This window comes from Vicugna pacos, chromosome 5 (assembly GCF_048564905.1).
Source record: "Vicugna pacos chromosome 5, VicPac4, whole genome shotgun sequence".
Taxonomy (NCBI): Eukaryota; Metazoa; Chordata; class Mammalia; order Artiodactyla; family Camelidae; genus Vicugna; species Vicugna pacos.
The window spans coordinates 43,394,687-43,421,770 of NC_132991.1; the positions used below are offsets into that span (position 1 = coordinate 43,394,687).

Here is a 27,084-nt window from a genome sequence, read left to right on the forward strand (position 1 = left end):
ATTACCCCCCGAAGTTTTTTTTAAAAACATGTATTATGAAAAAACTACAAAACCAGCGATGTTCAAATAAGCAGCTTTAATTTAATGTAACAAATCACATTGTTTTGTGAAATTCAGTTGTCCTCTGCAATATGAATATGTTTCAGAGCATGATGGCACAGATTATTTTGAATTATTTTGTTATCGTTACTACCATGCACCCATATATGGTGACTCAGTTCTCCCCCTACTTTACTTTTTCAGTGAGAATGATCTCTTTGTTCAAACAACATCTCCTTTGGCCTCTAACTGGTATATCTCTGTTGGCTTGGTGCCAGTTTAATAATAAACAAAAGTATGGGCACCAAAATTATGTGGCAAATGGTCATACAGATTATCTGGAAGGTGTTTTTACCACAGCTTCTCCCATTTTATTATTAATAAAATTATCATTGAAACAGAAACATAAAAATGGTCACAGGAATCTCATGAACCCTGAACCTCATGGGAGACACTATAGGGCAAAGTCAAGACTCCTTTGGATGGAGAACAAAGCCCTTCATATTCCAGCCTCTACTCAGGTTACTTTTCCCTAAATTACTTGTTTTTAATGCCTCAGCAATAGTGAACAACAGATAATTCTCCAAACCCATCCTTATGTATCATTCCTTTAAACCCTTCTGTTTATTGTTACATTATCTGGAGTGGCCCTGGGAACTTTGGAGCATTATTCCTCAATCTTCAAGTCTCAGCTCAAGTGCAACTCCCCCAGGAAGCCTTCCCTGATCCTTGGCCAACCCTGAGGCTCTTTTCCCTAAATTTCCACTACAGTCTTTACACCCTCCACTAGCAAACCACAACCGTTGTATTGTAATTGTGGTCTAGCAGGTCTCCCAACAGGACTACAGACCCTAGCAGGGATTTGGGACACCGAGCTCTTAGCATAGTGCTTAATACAAAGTAGGTGCTCAGTAAGTATCCGTTGGATAAATGATACATTGTTTAAAAAAAAAGCTGAAGGAGAAGATGAATTTGGAGGGTAGTTTGAGGAGGGCTTTACAACTACTTGTACTAGCAAATTTCTCTGTAGATTTTGATTAAGTTATTATTACAAGAAAGCATAACTGAGGCCCCTCGTACTTAGAGCAGCATAGCTCAGAAGATGGTGTTCCCGTTCTGATCCACAACAAAAAAACAAAATACAAATCAGAAAAGCCTGCCCTTGGCTTTGTGCATTTCTTATGAGGTGTTTGTGACTTTTCTGTTTCAGCTGGGTTGAGTCAAATATGTGGAGTGTTTCTATTCGGGGCAGCTTAGTGGTCCATGGTGAGCTTCTATTGCCCAGATTGCCTGGAACTGGTTCCCTTCTTATCAGGGAAAAGCTAGTGTTGCATCTTGCCTGCTGTAGTGGATAAATTGGGGAGTAGGCAGACTACAGCGCGGAGACCTTGACAGCGCCTTTCAGGACAAGTGCCCAGTTGCATGCCTCAGAGATTCTCTCAGGATGTGTGCTTGCATCCAATACACTTTGGGACCCAGGCTGCAGTTCCTGGGACTCAGGCCTACACAGTCCTCACGTTTTTATTTTCCAAATAGAGAAATTAATGCTTCTTTCCAACGAAGCATCTTTTTGCTCCATAACCCTCCATAAGAATGTCCACAGGGAAGATCTTCCATTTGTCCACTCAATTCAATGAACATTTATATTCTCCCCGGTGAGCAAGGCTTTGGGTCAAGAGGAGTCCTTTAGGGTATAGTCAGCAAAGGTTTAAATGAACATCGTCTTCATATGATGGTCTGCATAGTGTATTGATCCTAATATGCTTTCACTTCTGCTTGTGTGAATAAGTGGTGTTTAGATCAAATGTGACAACAGTGCATGCAATGCCAATGTCGTGGAATGAAACCATTGTAGGCAACCCATGCTTCTACTTTGAAAATACATGATCCTATTTTAATTTTGAGAAATTGAGCCAAATTATTATTTTCCCATTTTTATTTCACCAGCTTAAGTAACTGCAATATTTAATTCAAATAGGCTTTGCTACAAACCAGGTAGCTAATGGGATGTGACCAGACCACAGTCAGATGTTGACAAGCAGTCTAAATGCACAGTTAACCAGGGCAGCTCGAAGCTGCAGCATGAATTGACTATCATGTTAGCAACACTCTCCACTTACTTCCTCTTGCCATCTCATTTGTACACTAGTAAAGTTGAAAGATACTGGATAAAAGCAGTATCAACTCAGCAATGTAGGAGAAGAAAACTTCTAGGTGGTACCCTAAGTATGATAGTACTTTGAAACAGTGCTACTGGGGGAATATTGGCTGGTATAAAAGGGTTCGTCTCAAAGGTCAGTACAGTTTTTTACCAACTGAGTATGTCAGTAGTACACTGTGACTCAGGGAAGATTATTTGAAGAGGGAAAGAAAAATGCTCAGGATAGAAACTGCGTATTTAACAGATTACCTTGAGCAAAATGACTTTAGCAATAGAAAATGAAGTTTCTCCTGTGAGTGCAGAGGTAGGTGGTTCCAGAGCTTATTGATTCATCAGCTCAGTAAAACCCAGCTTCTTAAATTTCCCTGGCTGTGACTGTAACTTACATGGCTTCTCTTTTAGGGACAGACCTGGGGGCCATTATGACAATGTCACCTGTGAGTATTTAAGGGGCAGCAGTGGCTTCAGCATTCCAGCAACCACCAGTGAAAGTGCCCACTGTACATTCCAACAGATGCTCCCTTGACTCCCTTAGGGCTGTTCTTGGCCAGCCAAGAATTTAAAGTGGGTTCTTCCTGTCCTAGGGTCAAAGCTATGTCCACTCTGCTAGTTTCCTAGGGCTGCCATAATAAAGTAGCTCAAACTGGGTGGCTTAAAACAACAGAAATTTATTATCTCTGGTCTGGAAAATCAAGATGTTGGCAGGGCATGCTTCCTTTGAAGTCCTCTGGGATAGTTCCTGCCTCTTCCTAGCTTTTGGTGATTGGCTGGCAATCTTTGGCATTGTTTGGCTTGCAGCTGGGTATCTTGAGTATCCATCTACCTCTGTAGTTACACTGTGTTTTCCCTGAGCATCTCTGTCTTAACATGGCCATTTTCTTATAAGGACACCAGTTATATTGGATTAGGGGCCCACCCTGCTCCAGTATGACCTCATCTTAATTAATTACATCTGCGGTGACCCTGTTTCCAAGCAAGTTCACATTCTGAGGTCCTGGGGGTTAGCACTTTAACATACCTTTTTTTTTTTTTTTGAAGACACAGTTCAACCTACAACAATCCTCCAAAAACTTAGCAGCCCTCCTTTGTAATAAATAATTCAAGTTTCCAAGGTAATCAGTCAGTTTTTTGGAACCTACTGGTCTGCATGTTACAAGTCCTAGCTTATTTAGGGAGATCAGCTTTGCCTGTTTACACACACACACACATACACACAGTGCTGTCTCCCAGCCTTAGGTGTTGGAGACAAACACAGTTCTTTCTGAATATACTAGAAGGTACCCTGTGTTCTTCTAGATGTACTGTAACAAGCTGCCTTCCCAAATGGGCCCTCAAGGCCTTGAGAATTTTGTGCTGTCCTACCAGCTCTCTGGCCAAGTGTTTTTTGATTATCTCCTGAGATGTCTGGCTCAAGTCACGTACCTCAGCCTTCTGTTTATACTGAGTCTCTGGTCTCCCTCCTTGCCTGTAACTTTGGTTTGTATCTTAGACTTTTTTTTAAAAAACACAGTCTTCCCATAACCCATGTTATTGCCTCTTTTTTCCTTCACTGTCGCCTGGCAGCCAGTTTCTTATAAAAAATAATATTAATAATAGTATACCACATATGCATAGAACTTTTACAAATACTGTTGTTTTAAGTGCTCACACCTACTTGTGAGGATGCAGTTAGGCATGATGACATGGATTTTATAGATAAGGAATCCAAGGCTCTGCCAGGCTAAGTGCCCAGGGGCACTGGGTGGGTAGAGGGGTAACAGTGCCTGGAATCTTAGTGTTCTGACCCGCTATACTCAGGCACTTCCAATACACCTCATGTCCGCTGTCAGTATTGGTATTGCTCTGCTGGAGTTTGCATCCAACACATGCCAGGTCATATCCTGGTATACAGCAAAAGGGATATAACCCTAATTTATGTTTACTTATGGTGATGGCAGGGAGTCAAGGGTAGTTGATCCTAAATCTACCTTTCCCACCATCACACACAGTGAAGAATTAAACTGAATGTGCATACATGACTAAAACCCAAGAAAAGGATCCAAAGTTATCAATACTGTATTTATTGAGGACATTTGTAGACTCTAAACACAAGTTGATAGGCACTGGTGTGACCATGCTGATTGTTAAAATACTGAGATACCTCTGTTTTAGATGGCGGGTGGCTGCTGTCAAGAGCCACTGAGTGCTCCTTGGTTACCAGAGGTGCCTAGCTTTTTCCCTGGGACACCAAGACCACCTGATGGTCCAGCAAGTACAGGGGGTGATGTCTGGCAAGCAGGGGGTCTCAAGGGCCAGCTCCAGTGCCATAAGCCAGCTGATTGTCAGTTTGAATAGTGTGCCTGCTAAGCAAGTGTACAGTGGGAAGGAAGCTTTGACTTCGTGAGGACCCACTAATGCACCAGTGACTGGGGTAGGTGCTTTTTAAATACATTAATATATTTCCTTCTCACAACAGCTCTCTATGGTAGACATTATTTTCTTCCTTTTACCACTGAGGAAAGTGAGGCTGAAAGAGGTGTAGGAGATACTGTGCCCAAATTCATGTATCTGGTCAGTAACAGAGCTGTTTGGCTTTTCAGAGAGCATGAGAATCCAAGTCCCATTTTGCAGGTGAAGAAACTAAGGCAGACAGAGGATACTCTTCATGCTAGTTCAGCGCAGATGGGGCCCCAGAATTCAGGTATCCTAGCCCACCGGCCTTGTATTCTTCTGCTTTAGTATGTTCATATGGGATGTTCAGTGTAGGAAGTGTGTGCTGAGACACCTCATACCACAAAGCTATGTAAAGATAGAAGGGAGGGGGAAGAACACTCTGAAACTGGAGTGTGAGTCACATCATTTTCAAACACATACAAGAAGGACCTATCATCTGTAATTTATAGGTGGACTACACTTAACCATCCTCCCAATGACAGAAGCCTGTATAATAAGGATCCAGTTTACTTGGAATCTTCCTAAAACAGCCAAAGGTCTGTTTCTGTGTTAGAAAGCAGACTTGTGGCTAAAATTAACATTTGGTTCTTTTTAGAAAATTTTTTTGTTGTTTTTACTTCCATCTGCTAATTGTTGCAAACAAGAGCTAATCAGCTGAGCAGAGAAACAGATGTGCTGTGACGGCTCCAAAAATGGGTCTGTCTCTGCGTAGCAGAGGAACGTTGACAGGGGGATGGTTGCCATAACAACCAGCTTACACCAGTGTGGAAATATCGCAGGCTTTTTGCAACCATTCTTACCATCATTAATTATGCCGTTCCTAGCTAAATGATACGATAATGCTATTTCCTTTGGCACTGCCAGGACTAGAGATGACAAATGAGATATTTTGTGTTGCAGGGCTGAGAAAGCCGTAAAACACTACAGAGCTGAAATTTTTATTGTCATTATTGCCATTTTGTTCCCTAAGCTCTAGCTAATGGATTTGGTACCCGAATAAGAGTTAACAGCATTTGTTGAGTGCTTACTATATTCCAGCACTAAGTGCTTTGTATGAATTAATTCATTTATAATCCTCACAACAACCCCGTAAAGTCACTGCTATTACTAGTCCAGTGTTTTAGAGAAAGTAAATAAATCACAGAAAATACTGTTCTTGTTCTTGGACAGTTTTTTAGGTGATACCCACCAGGATTTGAACCCAGGTATTTAGCTCCAAAATCCTCCCTCCTAACCACTTTACTAGAACAGACTGTCTAATTGTGACCACCAGTGTACCAGGTAAGATGAAAATCTTTTATTTTTTCAGTTTCAAAATTATTTTAGATAAGAATTATATTACTAATATGTTGAGGAAATGGAATATTTCAGCATGACTCTAGAATCCAATGTAATTAATGCCCAAGGGAAGGATCTGGAAAAATAAAATAACAAAGTTCTTTAGAATAGAATTTAGGAGACTTGGACTTTAATTATAACTCTGCCACTTATTTTTTAAAAAAAGATTCAATTATTTCAGTATGGCTTCATTTTAGTGGAAAAGATGTGTACAAATTTTAGAGTCAGAAGACCTGGCAGCAAATCATAGATACCTGCTTACCCACTTAACCATGGTCCTCAGACAAGTTACTGAGTATCTCTGATTAGTAAGATGGGAAAAGTTAAAAGAGATAAAATGAGAAGGGAAAAAAACAGCTTCAAAGGGCAGGATGAAATGATGTACTGAAAGTGTTTGACGTAGGATCCAGCATGGTAAGTGCTTCAAAAAATGGTGACACTTGTTGCCTGAGCCCCACCCTCTCTAACCTGCTCTCAAATGAAAGAAGAGATTGGCCTGGGTAGTCTCTGCCTCCAGGGCCCCTTCTGTGTTTCAGAGAATATTTACAGTTTCCAGAGGGAAAGGCCTCTTCCAGCTCTCAGATTCCATGCCTCTTGTCTTCCTTGGAGAATGAAGGCAGGATCTCTCCAGGCTCTCAGTGAGAGTGAAGTGATGGCTATGGTGAAACGTTTAGGGTCCAATTTTACCTGACTCTGTTTTAAAAGGCCGGAGATTCTTGGGACCTGTTTGCCGATCCCTTCAGTGTGAGGAATGCAGGCTTTGGTTGCTCAGGAGATTCAAGTGAGGGGTTTAGAACCTTGGATCCTTGGCCAAAAGACGTGTGTGTCTTCCCCCAAGAGATTCATCCCTGAGATTCTGTAGCCATTTGTGTTCCCTGGTTTCCTCCAGATTCCTGTGTTACCTTCTAAGGAAGCATGGACTCCTCCCTGCTTATTCTGGGGCTGTCACTGCCTGCATTCCAGAGTGGTTCTACCTTCAAGGGCCCTGAAGCACCACCCAGGCTCTTGAGGGCTCCGGTGAGTGATGGCTCAGGGCAAGGGCAAGACTGACTGGTACAGCCCCTGCTTTCACCCCCGGCTTCATCAGTAGCTCCCCTTTCAGCTGGAGCTCTGCAGGGAAGTTGAGTCATATGTCATCTGTCACTGTGGAGGTGGAGGGCTGGCCCTGGAGGTGCTGGTGACATGTTACTCTCCTTTTGGCTGGTCTAAATATAGAACCCCATCTGAGGGCTGCAGCTCCCAGATGTGCAGAAGCCTCACATCCCCGCTACCCTCCTCCCCTATTTCTGCTCAGTGCTAAGCAGTACATGTTAAACTAATAATAGCCTCTGTGGGCATTTGGAACTTTCTAGGCTGTCCTCCCACCCCTCTTTGGGGAGGTGAGAAGGATCACGGCCCCTGCTGTTTCCCCTTCTTCATCTACCAAAGAATAATTGATGCTGTTCCCTCAGGGGCAGAAGTGATTGCTGAATAAATGCTCTTCCTAAGCTCTGAGTCCCACATTACCTGGTGGTTACCCTCTAGTCACTGCCTCTGCTGCTCTGCCCAGGGCACAGAGGCTCAGTGCCATGAAAGGGAAGGGGAATTCATTCACTGCTAGGCCAAATGCTACATTAGCTCCTCTGCACAATGGTCCCTAAGCTGTCAGAAGAAAGCAGAGAGGCGGGCAGGCGGCATTAGGAATGGGACCCAGAGGGGCTTTGGGGTGGGGGTGAAGCAGGAGCAGGTGGGGGGGGCAGACTAGTATATATGGTGCTCTATTATGTCCCAGGTTTTCCCACACCTTCCTCAGTTTGAGAAAATTACAGGAAATCACTCTTTGGTAGGAATGTATGACATTCCCAAGGGCGTCCTGGTTTGCATGGTGACGTCCGCCTGGGAGAGGACAGGATCCAGAGACTCCTTACAGATAAAGGGGATGCCCATGGGAGAATATTCAGATATTTGGTTTGATTTGTTTCCTTTCCTATTTTTCAGATGTATTGTGGGGAAGAAAAACTCCCTCTATCCCCATTAGTTTCTTACTGTGGCTTATGCTTCAAGTCTGTTAACTGCTAGCTGTGTGACTTTAGGATAGTTTCTTAACCTTTCTGAATTTGTTTCTTCTTCTGACCTAACAATCTGTAAAGTGAACTGAATTGTAGAACTCCAGTTCATTCTTTCCTTAACCGTACTTGGGTGGAATTGGTGGAGCACTAGCCGGCCAAGGAAAGGGGCAGCAAGGAAGGGAGTTGAGGGGACAGGGGAAGGGAGAGGCAGCAGGGACTCCACCTGCTTAAATGGAGGGTGTGCTTACATGCTCGGAGTGTGAAAGTTATTGTGGCTGTGGCTTCTGGAACAGGAAATCTCTTTGGCAATGGCCTAGCATTCTCTATATTCTAAGGATTCCCAGGAGATGCCTCACTCGTGGGGAAACTGTGGAGTTTGCTCCTGGTTTGGCTGCAGACCAGCTGGGTGACTCTGAACAAGTCAACTCTCCCCCAGGACCTCAGTTTCCTCCTCTGTGAAATAAGGGGTTTGGATTAATGAATCTCAAAATGCCTTCCAGCATCCATCTCTGGTGTAGGGAAGCAGCTGGAGTAGGGGAGCATGGTGGGATTATTCTGGGTCTCAAAGCAAGTGTGCTCCTTCAGAGCCTCTGAGTACTAAGGACACATACAAAAATTTAGAGTTACTGATTTACCTTTCACAAGGGAGTTCTGTGATATTGGTCCTGAGTTTGAGAGAGGGCTTACCACATAATTAAGTGTAAGTGAAATGTTTCCAGGGCTTTGGGGAATTTAAGTGCAAACATCAGTGTTGTGTGAGCCACAAACCTGGAACCAGCCCCCTCTGCCCTCTGCTAGCCATGGCTGGAAGTTGGTGTTGTCTAAGTGTGCTTTGTGTGTTTTTAATTTAAACTTTATTTTATTTTTCTAAAGACAGAAGCTGAGTGTTACAATACTGAGAAAAGACTTGTAGAACATTGTATTTTAATTAGAGACCTTTCTGAATTTTGTAAGAACAGAGTAATTTAAACTATTTCTGGCAATTCTCAGCATGCAAAATATAGACTTCATATGTTTATTCAGTATCTCAGCTTGTAACACTTTAAGATGTTTGTATGTAAAATTGATGAGTAATATTTGTCACTGGGCTATTTATAACTGCAGTTTACAATTTTAGGGAAATTCTATTTTGGAAATCATTATGATCAATAACATTAATAATTATGCTGTGTGAATTGCATAAGCAAAATTAAGAATCCATTTGCCTTCCTACATCTGAGTCCATCTTATTTGCCAGTCTGTTGACTGCATTTTTGGGCTCAAGTTCAGCCAAGGATTAATAGCTTTAGGTCTACTTGCATTGCCTCTTCTTAAGTTGAATTTAACTCTTGAGATAACAGCATTTTGCCTGTGTACTTGAATGAAATTTTTATCTTGGCCTTTGGCTATAATTTTAGATCACACGATCAATTCTAGTAAGATGAGAAATCAGAACATATAAAGCAAACCTAATTGCATTTTTAATGACATTTAAAAATATTAGTGGAAAACTGAAACAGTCTGGCTATTGATTTTTAAGTTTGGTAAATCATTTTTTAGAAGAGTGAAACATATTTTTCCCTATGGTAGTTGGTGGTACTATGATATTGTTTGCTTGAAAGTATTAGTTAAAATCACATTATTGAAAGAGACTTCAGCGCAACAGTTCTCTGATATATCATTAGATAAATGGTTTAAGTTAAATAGGCTGGAGAATAGATTTTCTGAATGCAGGAGCTCATCTGTTGACTATTTTTTTTATCCCCTTTACATCCAGTGTAATGCAGGTGTTCTTTTTTGAGATAATGAAGACCTTGGGTTAAGGGGAGACTGTTCTATCCAGTTCTTATAGCCCAAGTCTTTCTGCAAGAGATAGAGGGTGGATCTCACCCTTATCTTGGGAACTTTATCAGTAAGCTCTACTCTTGTTCTGGACTGAGATGAAGCTGTAGTCATGGACGTTTCATGGCATCATGGTGGCCTGAGAAAATGAAAGTATTACCCCAGCCTTGTGCTTACAATAAAAGGGGATATAGTTGAGAAGAGAATTTCTTTCATTCTTTTTAAATTCATGGGGCCCTAGTTTTACAACCAAGACACCACCTTTAATCTGCCAACTTGTTGGTAAAGAATCTCCAGAGGCAATAAATACCTCTGAGGAGGGAAACACACCCTTGAAGTTTAAGGCAAACTTTCTAATACTTAGTTTTCAAGACAAAAAAAAATAGACAAAATTTGCTTTGTTTTGTTATAGAAATAATTCATGCTCCCTGTAGACATTTTAGAAAAAGGTTTAAAGTAGCAAGTAAATGAAATAGATATTACTTGTACATCATAACCCAATGATATCTACTACTCACATTTTGGTGCTTTAGGAAAAGCTGAGTAACTAGCATCTCATAAGTAGTCCTTCAGATAAAAGCCCACTAGGACAGTGCTGCTCAGTTTGCATGGGAAGAAGAGATGCAGGGAGATTAAATAATTTGCTAAAGTTATCCAGGGAGTAGGTGGCAAAACCCAAATGACGATGCCTGGCTCTGGGATTTTCTTGCACCAGCCAGAGGTGCAAATCTTTTCACAATCTAAGAGCTACTGACAGTTATTTTTCTCTGGCTTATGGTTCCTCAGTGGGACTCAGCTGACCATGCCCAAGGGTGGATGATAAAGAAGTTATAGTATCAAGTTGTGGGTGCAGTTTCACCCTATAAACTCCTTTAGGGGAGGGAAGGAGGTGCTTCCTCTGTGGGGCAGGAGGGAGTGACTGGGGAGGATTTAGAGTCTGGAGCTTTGGAACTCCTTAGCTTGAAGAAGGCTTAATGATTTCTGCCCTAACAAAGAAAGATGACTGCTGGCCTTTGCAACAGAGACCAGTAGAGCTAAACTATAGCGAAAATGTGTTTCTTGTCCTCAGTCTCCTTCAGAAATTTTTTGGCAGCCAAGGTGGTAATGACCGCCATTTGGGAGGCTCAAGCCCACCTCTGGGTAAAATAGCTATTGGCATTGAGCACTGAGGCTGCTAGTGCACAGATATTGCTAGTAATCTGAGCATTAGTGTCCTTCCTCTTCTTAAAATAAGCAGCAGTGTAGTCTAAGTGTATCAGAAAAGCCATAAGTTTGCATTTCAAGGTAGGAATCTGGACATGCTCCATTAGCCAGCGTCCAAACAATTGCTCTGTCACTGAAGCTGATCTCCCTTAACGGAGGCATTATCGCAGCAACCAGCATCTTCTCATAGACCTTAAGACCTTCAACAAAATATTGCCAATAATATCCCCTCAAGATTCCAGCCATCCAGAATAATCTACTGCCAGAATAATCTACTGTTTGCTAGCTAATTTACATGGGGGGGGGGTTAGCCTCTTAATTTGAAATGTCACCCCCAAAATCACTTATTTGGAATTCATGTAGTCATAGAGTACTGGAGCTGGACGGGATGGTAGAGATTATTCATTCCTGCTTTGCCATTTTATCGATCTAGAAAGTGAGGTCCTTATGACTAAAGAAGCCTCAGGGGACTTGCTCAGAGGGACCCAACTGGTAACTACTGGAGTTCAGACTCTCTGATTCCAATCCAAAGAGTTTTTAACACAGCTTCTCTGATGAATGCCACAAATTGATATGGATGGAGAAGGAAGAAAGATAAGATGTAATCCTCACCCTGAGTTACTTCGGTTTACTTCAGGGATCAATCACTTTGATGAGATCATGAGACTGGGGCCCCTTTAAAACATAGAAGAAATGGTGAGGTTTATGATAGTTTAACACCAAGTGGATAAAACTACTCATTAAAACTCAGAAACAGTATAAACACTAATGGATGTCATGCCAAAGAGTTGAAGATTGTTAAAGGTGACTATGCAGAAGTCTATAGGGATTTATACATCTTGAAACTCATTGAGACTCACCGAGATGGTATTTTAATCTTGGAGCCAATAGGCCACTGGCAAATACTGCACTAGGACTCTGTCTCTCTTTTGATTAGTTTGGTGCTATGATCTTAGCCTTTGCCAGGTGCAGTAAATATTTTGTAACAGTCTATATACACATCTCATGGAACATTCTAGAAGGTCTGTCCTCTTTGTATGAACCTCAACATGCTGTGGGACTTTAAAATGGACTTTGGAGAATTCGTACTTTGTAAAATTGACATTCCTTAGCAGGTCTTCTATTCACAACACTGGGTTAAGGTAAGTACACCAATTTGTTTAAGTCCATGAATATACAACTTGGCGTCTGCTTCTAGTACTTATAACTATGTATTAAAACTACAAATATTGACTAGTTGTGTTGGCAACCAACAATAGGGAGATTAAAATCCATAGAGTTCTGAAATGTAAGATGTATTTACTGTAATGTAGAACTCCATATAGTCACTGAAAACACATCAATGTATTTTTATCCTTTGGCATATTCTGCTTCTAATCCTGATGGAATTTTGTTTTTCTTATTGCCTCTACATGTGAAGAAAAAGAAGTGAGGTCCCAAGAGCACAATCAGTTTTTTTATACTTCATTAGGGGTAGAGCTTAGACCCAATTTTTTTCAGATTTTTTGATACTTTTATTTAGAGGGTGATTCAGTTATAGAATGAAGCATTTTTATCTTTATGAAATCCAATGTTTTAAAATCCTTGTAGTCCTGTATATTACAGTTTTATAATCCTGAAGAGATTCTTTTATCTGAAGTTTTTCATGCATTTAGATATTTTGCATGATGTCTGATGATCGGTAATAAAGGTTGCAATGAATTAGTAGCTATGATCATAACCCTCCTGTAATCGAAAAACAACAGGGATTTTCTTTTCGGTATAGGCAGCTATGAAGTTATCAGGTAGTGACTGTCTATCTGAAAGAAACAGGTCATCTAGACCCAGTTTAAACTTGTTATACTGCCTACCAAACTGACTTCTTCCTGACTTCCCTGTCTTCTAAATGGCACCATTGTTCTCCTAGTCACCCAGGATCATAATGTTAGTCTCCCTTGGTGTGTCTCTTCCCTTGCCTCCCTCTTCAAGTCCTGCAAGTCTTCCCTTGAACTCTCCCTCAATACCTGTTCTATCCTCCCCATTCCACTGCCACCAGCATCATTTGTACTCTTATGATTAAAGCAACGACTCGAGGTAAAGAGAGGATACATGTGCCTTGGGCATGTTTCCTCCTTGGGACAGTAGAGGTGAGGTGGAGTGATGGGAGAGGAGGCAGTGTTTGGGGTCCAGTGCCTGTGTCAGTGCTATCTCAGTCTCAGTCTCAACTCTCTCCACCCCTTTGATATGACTTAACGGCACCTGGGAAACCTGACCCCAGGGCATTCCACTTATTTGCCACTACCACCCTTCCTCTTTTAATGGAGCATTGTGATAACTGATACCGAGTTGTTGAGAGGTCACCTTCTCCTGCAGACAAGACCAGTTGACCATCTAAACATTCTTAACTCAGCTTTATTTTACCTAGAGACAAGGAGAATGCTGAGCTAAGGAGAATGAAATTACTTTTTCTCCTAGAGAACGAGTTGCAGACTTAGATTGATAGGGAATCTGATTTCAGGATTTGTTGACTCTCAGTTGGGATGCAACCTCTTAGATACTTCTTTAAATCCCATCACACGCGTAACCCAGTAAAGAGAGACTGAAAGACAGACTCTCTCTGAGAAGATGGAGATTAGGTGACAAAAATCTCAAAAATGTGGTTAGTTTAGTCAAAATATGAGTACAGAGGCTGACAGTTCAACTGTCTCTTGAATATAACCTTTATTATTTAGAATACTTACCATGTTGTGATGATTTGTTTACTTGTCTCCTCTGCCTGGGTTCAAGTTCTGGCCCTGACCATGACTAGGTATGGGCGCTGGGGAAGCTATTTAACTGTTTGAAACCTCAATTTCCCCACCTACAGAAGCTGATAATAGCATTTGGCTTTTTCTTCCAAGTGCCTAGTACCCTGCCTGGCTCATGGGTACTCAAGAATTATTTGTGAGTTATTTTACTGGAGAAGGGCTAAGCTTAAAGAATTTCTTTGTCACATTACAAGCTGAGTTTTGAGAAGAGAATTTGGCCAAAGGATGCTCTTCTATTAATCAGACTGGGCTGAAGATAGTGTCTGTCTATAAAGAGAGGTGGAAGCTAGATAAATGTTTTGAATATTTTATGACAACAGTTGAGAAATGTTAGGATACCTCCAGTCCCACATTTGGATAGGTTCTTGGAATTGCCTTCTGAATCTCATCCAAGATGGCTAGAAGTCGATTTGAATTTCTTCTTGGAAGTTGTGAACTCTGGGCACTAGACACTTTCCGTTGTCTTGCTTAGCCTGAATTGGTCTCCTGCTAACATCCCAAGCTTTGGGAACCCATGTCCTTTATTGGATATGCTGGTACACATTGTCTTAGGACATTTATAGTTGTCATGATTTGCCATTTAATTTATTATAGGTTCACTTGAAATGTCAATGTGCCATAGCTCTTGTTGGGGGAGAATAGAGTCATTTCTCTTTCCCTCACAGGAATGTATGAGAATGGTGAACTCTTTGCTGATTGATTGGTAAAATTATGTTTGTCTCACACGTTTGGAAATGTCATTTCTGAAAGGGAAGGTGTTGAATAGCCTTCTCTGGAGATCTTTTAAAATAGAGTAGTTTCTCACCTGATTGAGGTGTTTAAAGTGAGGTCTTCGGGGGCAATGGAATGGCCTCTGCTTCCGAAATTGGAATTATTTGAACTTTAGTTTGAATGCACATTTGAAAATAACGTGTTAAAAGTGTGACAGGATAGTCTATGGCAGGATATTTTATTCAGAGGATGGGGCCGGAATCAGGCCAAGGATGCAGGGACATCAAAAAACATTCTTTAGTTCAGAAACCAGAGGAGAAGGGTAGAGGGCATTACGGGAGCTAGGGCAGCAGATCTCGGGAAAGATGGCAGGCATATTCTTCTGACATTGCAAGACCAGTTAACTGGGTCTAGCAGAGAGAGGTGTATTAGTTTTCAGTCACTGACATAATAATATCACACATTTAGTGGCTTCAAGCAACACATGTTTATTCTCTAGGTCAGATGTCGGATACGAGTCTCACCCAGCTGAAATTAACTTCTCTACTTGAAAGTCTCACAGTCATCTTAGACTTAGTATGTCCCAAATGGAGCTCCTGCTGCTCACCCCAAACCTGTCTCTCTGCCGTCTTCCCCACCTTATTCCATACCAATTGCATGCTGAAATTGCCCAGGTCAAAAACTCTGGACTCGTCTTCAACTCCCCTTGCCCCTTTCAGCAAATCCAGTTGGCTCTCCTTCAAAATTATATAATCAGAATCTGATTATTTCTCACCCTGTCTAGTTTGGATTCCTGCGGTAGCATTTTAACTGGTTTGGCTGCTTCTACTCATGTTCCGTGTTAATACATCCTCAGCACAGTAGCCAGAGTGATCCTAACATGTGAGCCAGATCTGTCACTCCACTCCACTCCCCATAGCCAGTTGGCCCAACTTAGAGTCAAAGTCAAAGACCTTCTGATGGCCTAAGAGGGCGGGCAGGCTCATCACTTTGGCCCTGATGTGGTCTCCAGTGATGCTGTTTGTCTACCTCATAGGCTTTTTGGACCAATACATTATCAGACTCTAAAAACTTCCCACTGGCTCTTAGCCATGGATCATCCTTGGTCAGGGAGGCAGATTTCAGGTCAAACTGGCATCCTTTGGCCCACATCTGCCTTCTCCCAACCCCTTTGTGATACCCTCCAGAGTCCAAGTGGAGGGTCTCTTCCTGTCTGATTCAAAAAGCTGATAGAAAAAGATTTCCCCACAAGGTTCCATACTTTCCAAACCAACACCAGGCCCAGGGTTACTTTCTGGTTCTCCTGCTCTTGCACCTAGTCAGGCTAATAACTTAAGTGGCACTGCTGCTGAAACACATACCAATTGTTGGGATTTGAGGACGGGGCAGATTTCCTTGGAAAAAGGGAATGGGAGGGAGTGGTTCCTGTTTTGAGTTAACCACATCAATCTTCCAACAACTGTCTCCTCAATCACCGCACTCCTAGGGACTTTGTACAGGAGACAAGCATCTTCCAGAACCACTGCTCCTCACTGTTGAATTCAGCAGCTGGTAATGAGGTGAAGGATGCAAACAAAGCCTTTCCTTAAAGAATGTCAGGGAGGGCACTGTGAGGTACTCATCCTCGTGCCTTCCCTTGCATGGTTCTTGGTACCTAGAGAGTTCCATGTGTGTTTATTGAACCGAACTGATACATTTTTAAAAGTTAATCATCATATCAGATGATAAATCAGTCACATAGAAATAGGGCCTAGAAAACAAACATCTTATTACTGAAATTCAATATTACTGTAGCCAAGGGAACTGAGAAGGGGGTTAAAATTGGCCAAGGGCCTTTTAGGACATCTGAGTTGTCAGTGGGGTTCATGTGTTGTGTCCCGCTTTTGTCTGATAGGTCATTGCTTGTGAGCAGCAGTATGACTCTTCCTACGATGCTCGCTGTGATGTCTGGTCCTTGGGGATCACAGCCATTGAACTGGGGGATGGAGACCCTCCCCTCTTTGACATGCATCCTGTGAAAACGCTCTTTAAGATTCCAAGGTAGGACACAAGATGGCGCTCTTGGCTCATTAGTTCTTTGTGAAAGAGCCTTGTTAAGGATAATAAATAGTTAGTAAACAATTTCTCTCCGAAGGCGAGAAAGCCTGATTGTAAAATGTATTTTTTTAGGGGGGAGGGGGAGAGGGGTGATGGTGGGGAAGAATGTGTTCCTGAAAGATAACATATTCCAGAAAGTAGACTATGTTGTAACAATTGTGTATTTTCAGTGCTCCAGTTTTTCTGAGATGTTTATTTTTTGTGCTTTGCCTGAGAAGACTAAAAATGCAGTATTGGATTAAGTAATCTGTCTAAATACTGTTGTTTTCTTTTAAAATTATGTAATCATGTCTGGTCATTTTTTTCCAGTTTGAATCTTTCTCCAGTATTTTGGAAAATTTAGGGATAAAAATGTGTACAGCACTAAAAAAAAAATCAGATAAATGTTACATCAGCCCTGATTTTCTCTCCATCCCTTAATTTCCATCTCAATGGGAAAATGTGCTGAAAGAGGTCTGTTTGAAGGGTATTTAAATATCAGTATATTTTCTATTGTCTGTATTCATTATGGGTTTGTACAAGAGGTTTGGTTGTTTGTCTTTCATCAGAATAGGGCTGATGTTTGGCCAACTCAAGGCTCCAGTTATGGGAAATGAAGCCATCGGGGAGCTCCATCCCGGCAGGTTGCAGGTTGAGAGCTTTGTACTTTCCACATTTCTCTTTCAAAGGAAGCCTCTGGGCTGGTTTGGAGCCATTTAACAATATAAGTGTTAACCTTTCCTTATCTGCACAATCACACAGCTATCACAGCCTTTAAAAATTTCTCCTGATTGCAATTTGCATTTCTGATTAGGTCTATTTATATGTAGATGAGACTCTGTGCCATTCATCATCACAATGTTATCGTTTTGTACCTAATGCAGATGTGAACCACCACCCACCATTATTCCAAAAATGATTCCCACCCGTCAGAGTTGGTCTTTTGGCCATTTCCAGAGAACAAAAACAGGTCATAGTGATTAGAAGGACAGACAAAGCTCTGGGCTTTTCACATTAATAGTCTGGTGAATGTTCAAAACAATGTAAGAATACAGGACCCCAAAACAGTATTGTATACAATCATATGCTGGAAAATGAGAAATGGTGTTTGGGATGATTTGTGTGTGTGCTCTGATTTTTTTTACAAATGGTTTACTCTTTATATACTAGAGCAACATAATTTCTCAAATATCAGAACTAAGGTGTGGCTTCTGATTAGCAAGATGTATGTACTTTTGATTAGAGATCATCTACTTGGGTATGTTTTTCCTTTCTCTTTTTTTTAGTGTGCATTTGTGTACAGACCAGTTGTTCGAAAATTTTATAGGATGATAAACGTGAGGCAGCTTAGAAGGTGCGTGTGTGTGTGCATGTGTGTGTGTGTATATTTAAACAGACCCTTCATCTCCAGTGACTCTTCTTAGCTTGCATCTGTGGCCCAGCCAAACGTCTGACCTCTATTAACCTTTATACTCTCACTCCCTTCAACTTCTTCCATCTCGGGAGAAACTTCCAGTGCTCAAACACAATTAACCATGCCCCCCACTGCCTCCCTCGGAGCAGGATGAACTTCAGGAACAATGCAATTGTTAGTAAAAGATTTTAGGGGTGACAAGGATCCGTATTCCAAAGTAGGTTGAAACTTTCTTTCTCTCCTCCTAGTGTAACCTCCTGCCCTTTTACTGTCTCTTGGTTCCTGTGCAAGTGATGAATCAGATTGAACTGGGGAAAGTCAACACTAATCGGTCAGGAGGCTGTGGTGGTGATTATGTGCTCACACTTGTCATTATCCCAACCTTACTGGTGGATTGACATTTCTGGGCAGGAAGGATGGAGGTTTTTTAAAAAAAATGTAGGATATTTGCATATACTGCATAGCTTTTTATACTAAGTTATTTACTTGAAAAGAATCCCGTCAGTTAGAATCCCACAGTTCTCTTTTGAAGGGTTGTGGATTGACTCTGTGTGTGTGTGTGTGTGTGTGTGTGTGTGCACTCATGGACAAGTGTATACTCTATCCTAATCGTGAGCACTAAAAATGCATTCTTTCCTCAGAAAACTGCTTGATAGAGATTGGAGAAATTTAACATTTACATATTTTAAACAGGCACTTGGATCATTCACCTGTGGGCTTCATGGGTCTCTCTCTTTCATTATACGTCAGCATCTCCTTTCCTAACGGGGAAAAGCAAATGGCAGATAGTGAACAAAAATCCTTTGCAGCTGTTTGGCACCAGAACTTTTTTCTTCCTCTTTGATTATGAGTATTGTCGGTGTTCTGGAATTCTCTCCGATTAAACAGTGAAGTCCAGGCAGAGTGCTGTGGGGCCCAGACTACTGTGCATGGCTCTCCCTGGCTGCCGGCCTTTCTCACACACCTCTTCCCTACAACCCTTTCCTGACTGGAAATAAATTGAGTAAATTACCAAGTAAGGAAAGGAAAGAAACCTTTTCCTGAGTCGGGGAAGAAGTGACTTTCATGAGTTACCAAGGACGTAGGAATGAATGGCGTGCTGGTTCCATGTGAGGTGGGAGCCTCAGATGTCTATGGAGCAGATGGTTACACGGGTTCCCCGGGCTCTGTCAGCAAAAGAAGCGAGGCCGGCTGGATGTGCTGGATGTGCCCACACACGGGCCTCCTCGCTCTTCCCCTCCGCCTCCACTCACCTTCTCCTTTCTTTTGACCTTCACATTAGAAGATGACACGTGGGGTAGCCGTGACCTGTCTTTGAAATCCTGCATGACTTGAGATCTTTCCCACATCACGAACACACAGAAATTATCTGCTGATTGGCAGAGGAGCCACTATTTGCTGAACCTGTCAGCATGTGTCATTTTGTCTAACGCCTTTGCTCTAAAAAAGTCACCCTTCTCTGATAGTCACTGCTCTGTCTATTGCTATTTTTCTCCAGGAGTTAGAAGAGAGGAAGGGAATGAAACCATTTCTCTGGGCATTAGCAGCTTCAACAACATCTCTCTCACGACTCTCCTAGAGACTCTTTAGAATTCCAAAGGCTTAGAAGCATCTTGCAGATGACCTGGATATATTTTTCACTTAAAAGGAGATCTGTTTCATAGATGTATTTACAATAACCCATAGAGTTAGGAGAAATACACAAATATATACTGCTCTTGGTAACCAGTTACCTTTCCTTAGCGTGATGTCTTTGGCTAATGACCTCTTTGACCTCCACAGATGGGGGTCTGGAAAGTAGTGGGGACTAGCATGGATGTGTTTATTGGACAAGGACTGAGAGCTGTGTCACCTGCCCATGTATTTGGGGCCAGATAGGAGCTGACTCTGTCCAGTGTCTCATTGCACAGTGAGTACTTCCACCTCATTTCTGTGGAAAAATGCAGAGTGTTTTCAAGATTCCCAGCAGAAATGACCTTGGCTGGAGGTGGATGGAATAGAATGGCCTGAACATCCCAGTCACTGAAGTCAGTGATTTTCCCTTCCTAAAGAGAAGTTTCCCTGGGGAAGGAACTCGTGATGATTACAGTTTACATTTGGGCTTATTTTCCTTACCAAATTTAAGTTGTAAACTGTACCCAACCACATTAGTTTCCTAGGTCTGCCACAAAACATCACCACAAACCTGGTGTCTTAACTCAGTTGAAATGTATTCTCTCATAGTTCTTGAGGCCAGATGTTCAAAGTTAAAATGTCGGTAGAGCTGTGCTCCCTCTGAAGGCTCTGGAGGAGAATCCTTCTCGCCCCTTCCAGATTCTGGTGGCTCTGATGTTCCTTGGTTGGTGGTAGCATTCTACCTTTCTTTCTTATCTCTCTGTGTCTTTTTCTTTTCTGTCTGCTGGTAAGGACACTTGTCATTGGCTTGAGGCCTCATACTAATTTAGGATGATTTCGCCTCAAGATCCTTGTTTTAATTACATTTTCAAAAGACCCTTCTTCCAAATGACATCACATTCTCAGGTTCCAAGGGGACCTTGCCTTTAGGGGACCACAATTTAACCCACTACACTAACCAACTTTCATGTTCACCAGGTTCCCTGAGAATCTTAATTTAGGGGCAGAATATAAGCTGACTAGCTAAATGATGATGGAAAAATAATAGCTTAGGTTTATCGAGTGCTAACTAGGTGGCAGGCACAGTGCTATGCAATTCACATACACAAATGCCTTCAGTCCCCACATGACCCTGTGAGGTAGGTGCTGTCATCAACTCTTTTTCTAGAAGAGAAAACTGGAAGCCCAGGGAGAAAGCCCATGGAGGGAAAGTGATTTGAACCTGTGAAGTTTGACTCCAAAGCCCACACATTTTGCAAATACATTGAAAAGTTAAAGCCCTTCCTTAAATTATATTTATTTATTGATGAATTGTGAAATGAGTACTGAGGGGACTGGAGAATAAAGGAATGAATGTGGGGGACAGTTCTCAGAGTTTTCTGAGAGGCTGTTCCCAGATTATAATCCTCAAATTGGCTCAAATAGAATTTTCCATTCAAAAAAAAAGAAGTGAATAAAATATCCTGGCCTTTAAGAAGCTTAATCCAACTTCTTTCTCCATGCTCCCAATTTCAAACTGACATAGTAAAACTGAGAGTTAGAATTGTATTAGCATCAGGGATTGTGTCAGTCAAAGAACTAAAGAACAGAAATCAAAAGTGTCGTCATAGATGAGCACCGGCCCTCCATGGCTCATTGATTTATGATTCCCAAACCAGAAATCCCTCCCTTCTCCAAACTCCTCTTCAAGCAACTGCCTTTTAGTTCCTAATTTAGAACACTTAAGACAAGTGAATTGCAGAACTTATGTTACATAACAGCAGAGAGGCATTTCAGGTTATCATTATTGGTACCCAGTAGTTTCTGTCCCACCCCACCCTCCTCCCAAAACTTCATGTGCCGTGACTGTCAGGGTAGTTTCTGATAGAGCCAACATCTCTTGTCCTTCGTCTTCCTCTTATTTTTTTCAGTAGGAAAGCCTTGCTTTGGTTGTGGAGTAAATGGAAAACTGTTTCTGGCACCCTGATTTGGAATGCATTTTCTCATGGAAACATTTTAAATGGTTATTTAGGAGGAGGCGATGGAACACTTGAAGTTCTCATTTTTGGTGCATTATTAGACTCTTGTGGCCAACTGGAGGTTTATAGTTGAGTCTACAGCCTGTCTCTAGAACTTTATGCTTATGGGAAAAAATGCTTTCCAAGCTCTAAACTACCCATTTATAAAAGTACTTTGGAACACAGTCTTCCTGGGATTTGGGAATGACCATGCTCTCCAGCGTAGAGCATCTCTAACTTTGTTCACTCTAAGTCAGGCTTGAGTGTTTCTTCTCTCAAGGAGAACATGGTTTTACTGTCTCCTCCCCCATTCACTGGCAACAGTGAAATGGGCAGAAGTCGAATAGGGAAAAAAAGGGAGCAAGGAGGAGGAATCAAAAAGGATGCTCTTGGGCTACCTGTATGATGTGGGTGATGGAGCTCAGAAAGCATGAGTCTGTCTGAAAGGTTTCCCTCAGGGTCTCCGTGCCTACAGTCAACTCTCGTTCTGAAACAGAATCCTCAGGCTGAATTTTCATTGAATTTTATCTGAATTTCTGTCATTTTTAAAAGGTAAGGATTCGTTTTATTCTGACTTTCCTAATTCACAAGCCAAATGGCTCCTACATGGGAAGCCATCTCCTCAGCTGTGAGAAGATGCAGAGGCAGCAGGGAGCCCTGAGTCACCCGTAATTGTCTTACTGTTACAGAATTGTCACAGAATGTTTTCCCTGAGGGCTGTGAAATATGAGGAAAAGAAATTAAAACTAAACTATTATTGAAGTGTAATGAGTGAGGGGGCTGGGTGTTTAATGGCTCTGTAAGGCTGGGTTTACCCCTGGGGAACTTTGGTTTCTCTTCACCAACCCAAGTCACTTAGCTATTGGCCTCTGAGCAACGAACCCTCACAATCCCAACTTAATCATAAAGCAAGAAGAACTAGAAGAATTAGCATCATTTAGTATTTACTGAGGGCCTAACAGTAAAAAAAAAAAAAAAAAAAAAAAAAAAGTTTTGAAATACTCCAGTAGAAAAACAGTAGTCTTTTATGAGTCTTTTTCTTTCTTGGGGAGATTTCTAGTCCCATGTCAGTGGACTGTGGTCCCTACCCCTCAGGATACCTTGGGGTCCTCTCTCTCCCCCAGGGTATCCTCTCCCTTTCCATGGGAACACAGTAGCTGGAGGGAGCTGGCAGAAATGTCTCAGAAGGCTTTGGCTCTGTGGAACATGTTTCCAAACTCATTTTAATTTGAGTCGAGCAGCTGGGGCTGTTAGTTCCTATGGAGGTGGCAGCTTGCTGCCCCTCCTGAACCCTGGCAGGCAGGGCCAGTTCAGCTTCGCAGGCTTTTCCTTGGGAATCAGATGGCAAAGCAGGAACGTGCCTTCAGGGACTGCTGGTCCCCATCCGTGTAGAGTAAGAAGCCCACTCTGAGAGAAGGGAGAGGCCGGAGAATGAGAGGGGTTGACTGTAAGCACTGTCTGTGCTTTCTCCTTTATTACCCTGATTTCGTTGTTTTGACACCACTCACTTTGTCTAATTCCTATATAGCTCCTAAATGGTGGAGAGAGGGGCAAAGAGGGTAGGAAAGGAAATAGAGCTCAAAATAGTACCAAAGGGTTTGAGGCACCTGAGTTTCCTCTTGATCCCAGGAAAATAACTAGGGAATAATAGTGAGGAATAGTTATAAACTGCCTTCATGGGTTGGCATAGTGGAAGGGCAGGGGCAACACAAAGGTGAAAAGTGATAAGCTGGTAATCTGGCTGAAGGCTCTTCACAGCTGGAGTTACCCATTCCTGGAGAATCCTGGAGTCACTTGCAGCCAGTGTCATCATAAAGAAAACATAGTGTAGTGGTCAAGCACTGGTGTTTGTATCAGTTATCTACTGGTGTGTAACAAACCACCCCAAACTCAGTTGCTTAATACCACAATCATTTATTTTTTCTCATTAGTCTCTGGATTCTTGGGGTAGATCTTGGCTGGGCTTATTCATGCATCTGTGGTCAGCTAGGGACTCGGCTGGGGGCTGGCTGGTCTAGGATGGCCTTACTAGGACAACTTGGCTCTGCTCCATGTGGTTTCTCATTGTCCAGCAGGCTAGGGAGGACTGTTCTCACATTGGTGACAGGGTTCTAAGCATAGATCCAGGAAGGGGTAGAAGATTGGGTTATTTTTACAATGAATTTACCTCAGTGTTCTATAGTCAGTCTGCAGGAGTTCTAATACCATTTGTACCACTTTCAGGCTGTACAAACTTGACCAAGTTACTTGATGTCTCTTCACCTCAGTTTCTCCCTCTGTGAAATGAAGATATGAATAGTATCAGCCTCACAGAGTTGCTGTGAGCAGTTAATGGGTGTAAAGTGCTCAGAATAGTACATAGTAAGCATTCAATTTTTGCTGAATGCTATCAAAGAAAAAAAATCTCAAAAGAATATTTATATTGTAGAATTTGCTTTCCCTTGTAGCTCAAGAATTGAAACCTCACATTCAAAGAGCCACCCATGAAATCGATCATTTGAAAGTTTAGCAGATTGATTAATTGATGATTATATGGGAAATTGAAAACAAAGACTGATTTCTCAATAAATCCTTACTGTTGCCACTGCATCTCTCTGAAGGATCCTGCCTTGAATATCCATTGTCACAACTCCTTTGTGAACAGACACACTCCTAAGAGACGTGGAGCCCCATACACACCCATGAATGTGATGACAGGGCTGCCCACTGGGGAGCAGAGCTGGCCTTAGTCCCCCTTCCCGTTATGTCTACAATGAGTGTTGATACCGTCATCTTTTGAAGGGAAGTGAGGCTGCAGGGCTTTTCCCTTCCTATCAATTCCATCTTTGTGGCAGCTTTGTGCTTGGTGGGTGGGTTGTGTGATGGGGGCTTGGCTGCCTCCTTCTACAGGGTTCCTTCAGCCCTCTGGGTAGGTACAGTCTTACCCTGGATTCTGGAAATTTCTTGTCCCCAGGTAGAGGGACAATAGTAGGAGTGCTAGGCAGAGGACACTGACTCAAGATTGGGTTCCATTTTGCTACCACTTTCTCCACCAGAGGGAATGATTTTTCCAGCCCAGCCTGGAAAGGCTGAAACATTGGCAGAGGGAGACCGAAACCCAAGCCAGGTGAGGGAATTGTCAGGAGAGCACTTGGTTATTCCAGATGAGTTCAGGTTTCTCTGCTGGAAGGAATGATGTCTGGGGACTGAGAGAATATACGGATGAGACTGCTGACCCACTGACAGTGATCCTGAAGAGTTCTGGAGAACAGGAACAGCACTAGAGGAGTAGAAAGGGAGAGTGTGCTTCAGTTCTTCAGAAACGAGGAAGAAGACAGGATCTGCAAAGTGCGGTCTGGTGAGCTTGACTTTTATGCTGGGTTAATTACTAAGGTTCCTTTTTTCTCCTCCTTGAATAGTTATGAATTCTTAGAAGAAAAAGCTGTGATCGCTAGGAATTGGCATGGGTTCACTAAAAATAAGCCATGTCAGTCTAATATCCTTGTTTGGCATTACTGCAGGCGAATACAAATGGGGACTGTTTTAGACAGAATATATTTGGAATTTTGCCCTTAGGTGAAAATCTGTTGTGATATCTTTGTGGCCAAGATGGGAAAACACAGGCTGGAGCATTGGTGGTAGCGGTTAATCATAACGTAGGACGGATTGTATTGAAGGAGCACTGGATAATGTTTTGGTGTCAACATGATGGGAAATCTGGAGGCCTTGGGCAGGGCTCTACTGACCGTCCTGTCTGCTGAATGTTTTAAAATGTGTACTGAGTTGGAGGACATAGTAGCCTGTTGGTCACATTCATGAAAGGCTAGCTGGTGTTCTGGAGGACAGACTTAGTATCCTCAAGGCCTCTATTGCCAAGAACAATGGGATTCTCTAAGCAACTAGGCTTGGAAACCCTGGTGAGCTGTATATGCTGAGAGAGCCATGGCTTAATAAACAATGAGGGGGAAATGAATTTAATTGTGGCTGTAAGTTCAATAGGGATCAAACGGTAAGATGGTCTTGCATGGTTAACGTGAGGTTTTAAAGTCAGAACAGGTAACCACCACCACGCTGGCTCTGTCCCAACCAGAAGCCCTTTGGAATGATAGCTTCATTCTGGGCACCACACTCAAACTGCCACAAGAAGGTCTTACTCTGGCAGAACTCTAACGGGCCTGAAGCTGGCATTCAAACAGAGATTTGAACACTTGCTCTGGTTCTTTACCGGTCCATCATTTCACCTCTCAGAGGGGCATAAGTGGCACCAACCTTAAGCAGATTATTTTGCACTCAGATGACAGGGCTCGTGTAAAGTGTTTCCTTCAGCATCCTCCCAGTACTCTGGTGCTCATAGAGATGATTGTGAGTAGTTAGCAACTGCTGGGCTGGAGCCACTCCCTACAGCAGTGAGCCTCACCCAGTACAGAGGTCCTTAGTCCTAGCTATGGCTTAGATTCTCCTGGGAGCTTTAAATATATGAGTACCTGGGTACCACTCCCAGAGATTCCAGTTTAATTGCTGGAGTCAAGCTCAGCGTTTATTTAATATATAATTAATTTTATAAATACTTGTAATAATATACATATTGTTTTTCATTTTAAAGTTCCCCCAGATAAAGTTCTAAAGTGCAACTAGGGTTGAGAAATCCCTGTCCTGAAACAACTATCAGACTGTTGTGTTTGTTTATTTATATTTCAAAACTACAGCATCTCCCCTGGAAATTCTGGTTCCTGCCTTCCCTACTCCTACCGTATGGTCGAGAATCAAGAAATTAGCATTGGACATTATGAAGAATGTAAAAGCAGAAAAAAGAATTTCAGCAGAATAGTCAGTGGTGACTTGGGGGATGAATTGTGGTACGTCTCCCACGAAAAATATGTTGGAGTCCTAATCCCACAGTACCTCAGAATTTGACCTTGTTTGAAAATAAGATCTTTGCTAGGTTAAGATGAGGTCATGCTGAAGCAGAGTAGGCCCTAAATTCAATATGACTGGTGTTCCGCTAAGAAGATGGTGATTTGGACATAGACCCACACACAGAAACATGTGAAGACGGAGACACAAAGGAAGACCACTGAACTGCCACAAGCCAAGGAATGCCTGGACCACCAGGAGCTGGAAGAGATGAGGAAGGAGCTTTCCCTGGAGGCTTCAGAGGGAGCATGGTCTGATGACAGTTTGATTGTGGACTTCTGGCCTCCAGAACTGTGAGAAAATGAATTGCTGTTGTTTTAAGCCACCTCATTTGTAGTGCTCTGTTATGGCAGCCCAAGGAGACAAATATAGTGATTTTATCTAGTTTGGAGCCTGCTGGTCCTGGAGGGCTGCCTAAGGTATGATCAGGTTCGGGGGTTAGGGGTAGGAGGGAGGTGTTTGGCCTAGAAGAGTCCTGGGTGTCACGGAGGGTTAGAGTAGCCAGCCTTTCACTCCATCAACTCTCAGATAGTATTCCTGTAGAAATCAA

The 27,084-nt window shown here is 42.3% G+C and overlaps 1 protein-coding gene across 9 annotated transcripts in view; it reads left to right on the forward strand.

Annotated features, from left to right (window-relative positions):
• Window positions 1-27,084, forward strand: part of MYO3B (myosin IIIB) — a 427,394-nt gene that overhangs the window by 103,410 nt on the left and 296,900 nt on the right. For 7 of the 9 annotated variants that reach the window (XR_012072650.1, XM_072961115.1, XM_072961116.1 and 4 more), the window contains one exon: window positions 16,435-16,580. Coding sequence is in view for 8 of the 9 variants with exons in the window: in XM_072961115.1 (XP_072817216.1) it covers window positions 16,435-16,580 (146 nt within the window). In the remaining variant the exon portion in view is untranslated. Of the gene's footprint in view, window positions 1-5,890; window positions 5,915-16,434; window positions 16,585-27,084 lie in introns of those variants that run through there. The other 2 variants (XM_072961120.1, XM_072961121.1) reach the window with 2 other exon arrangements.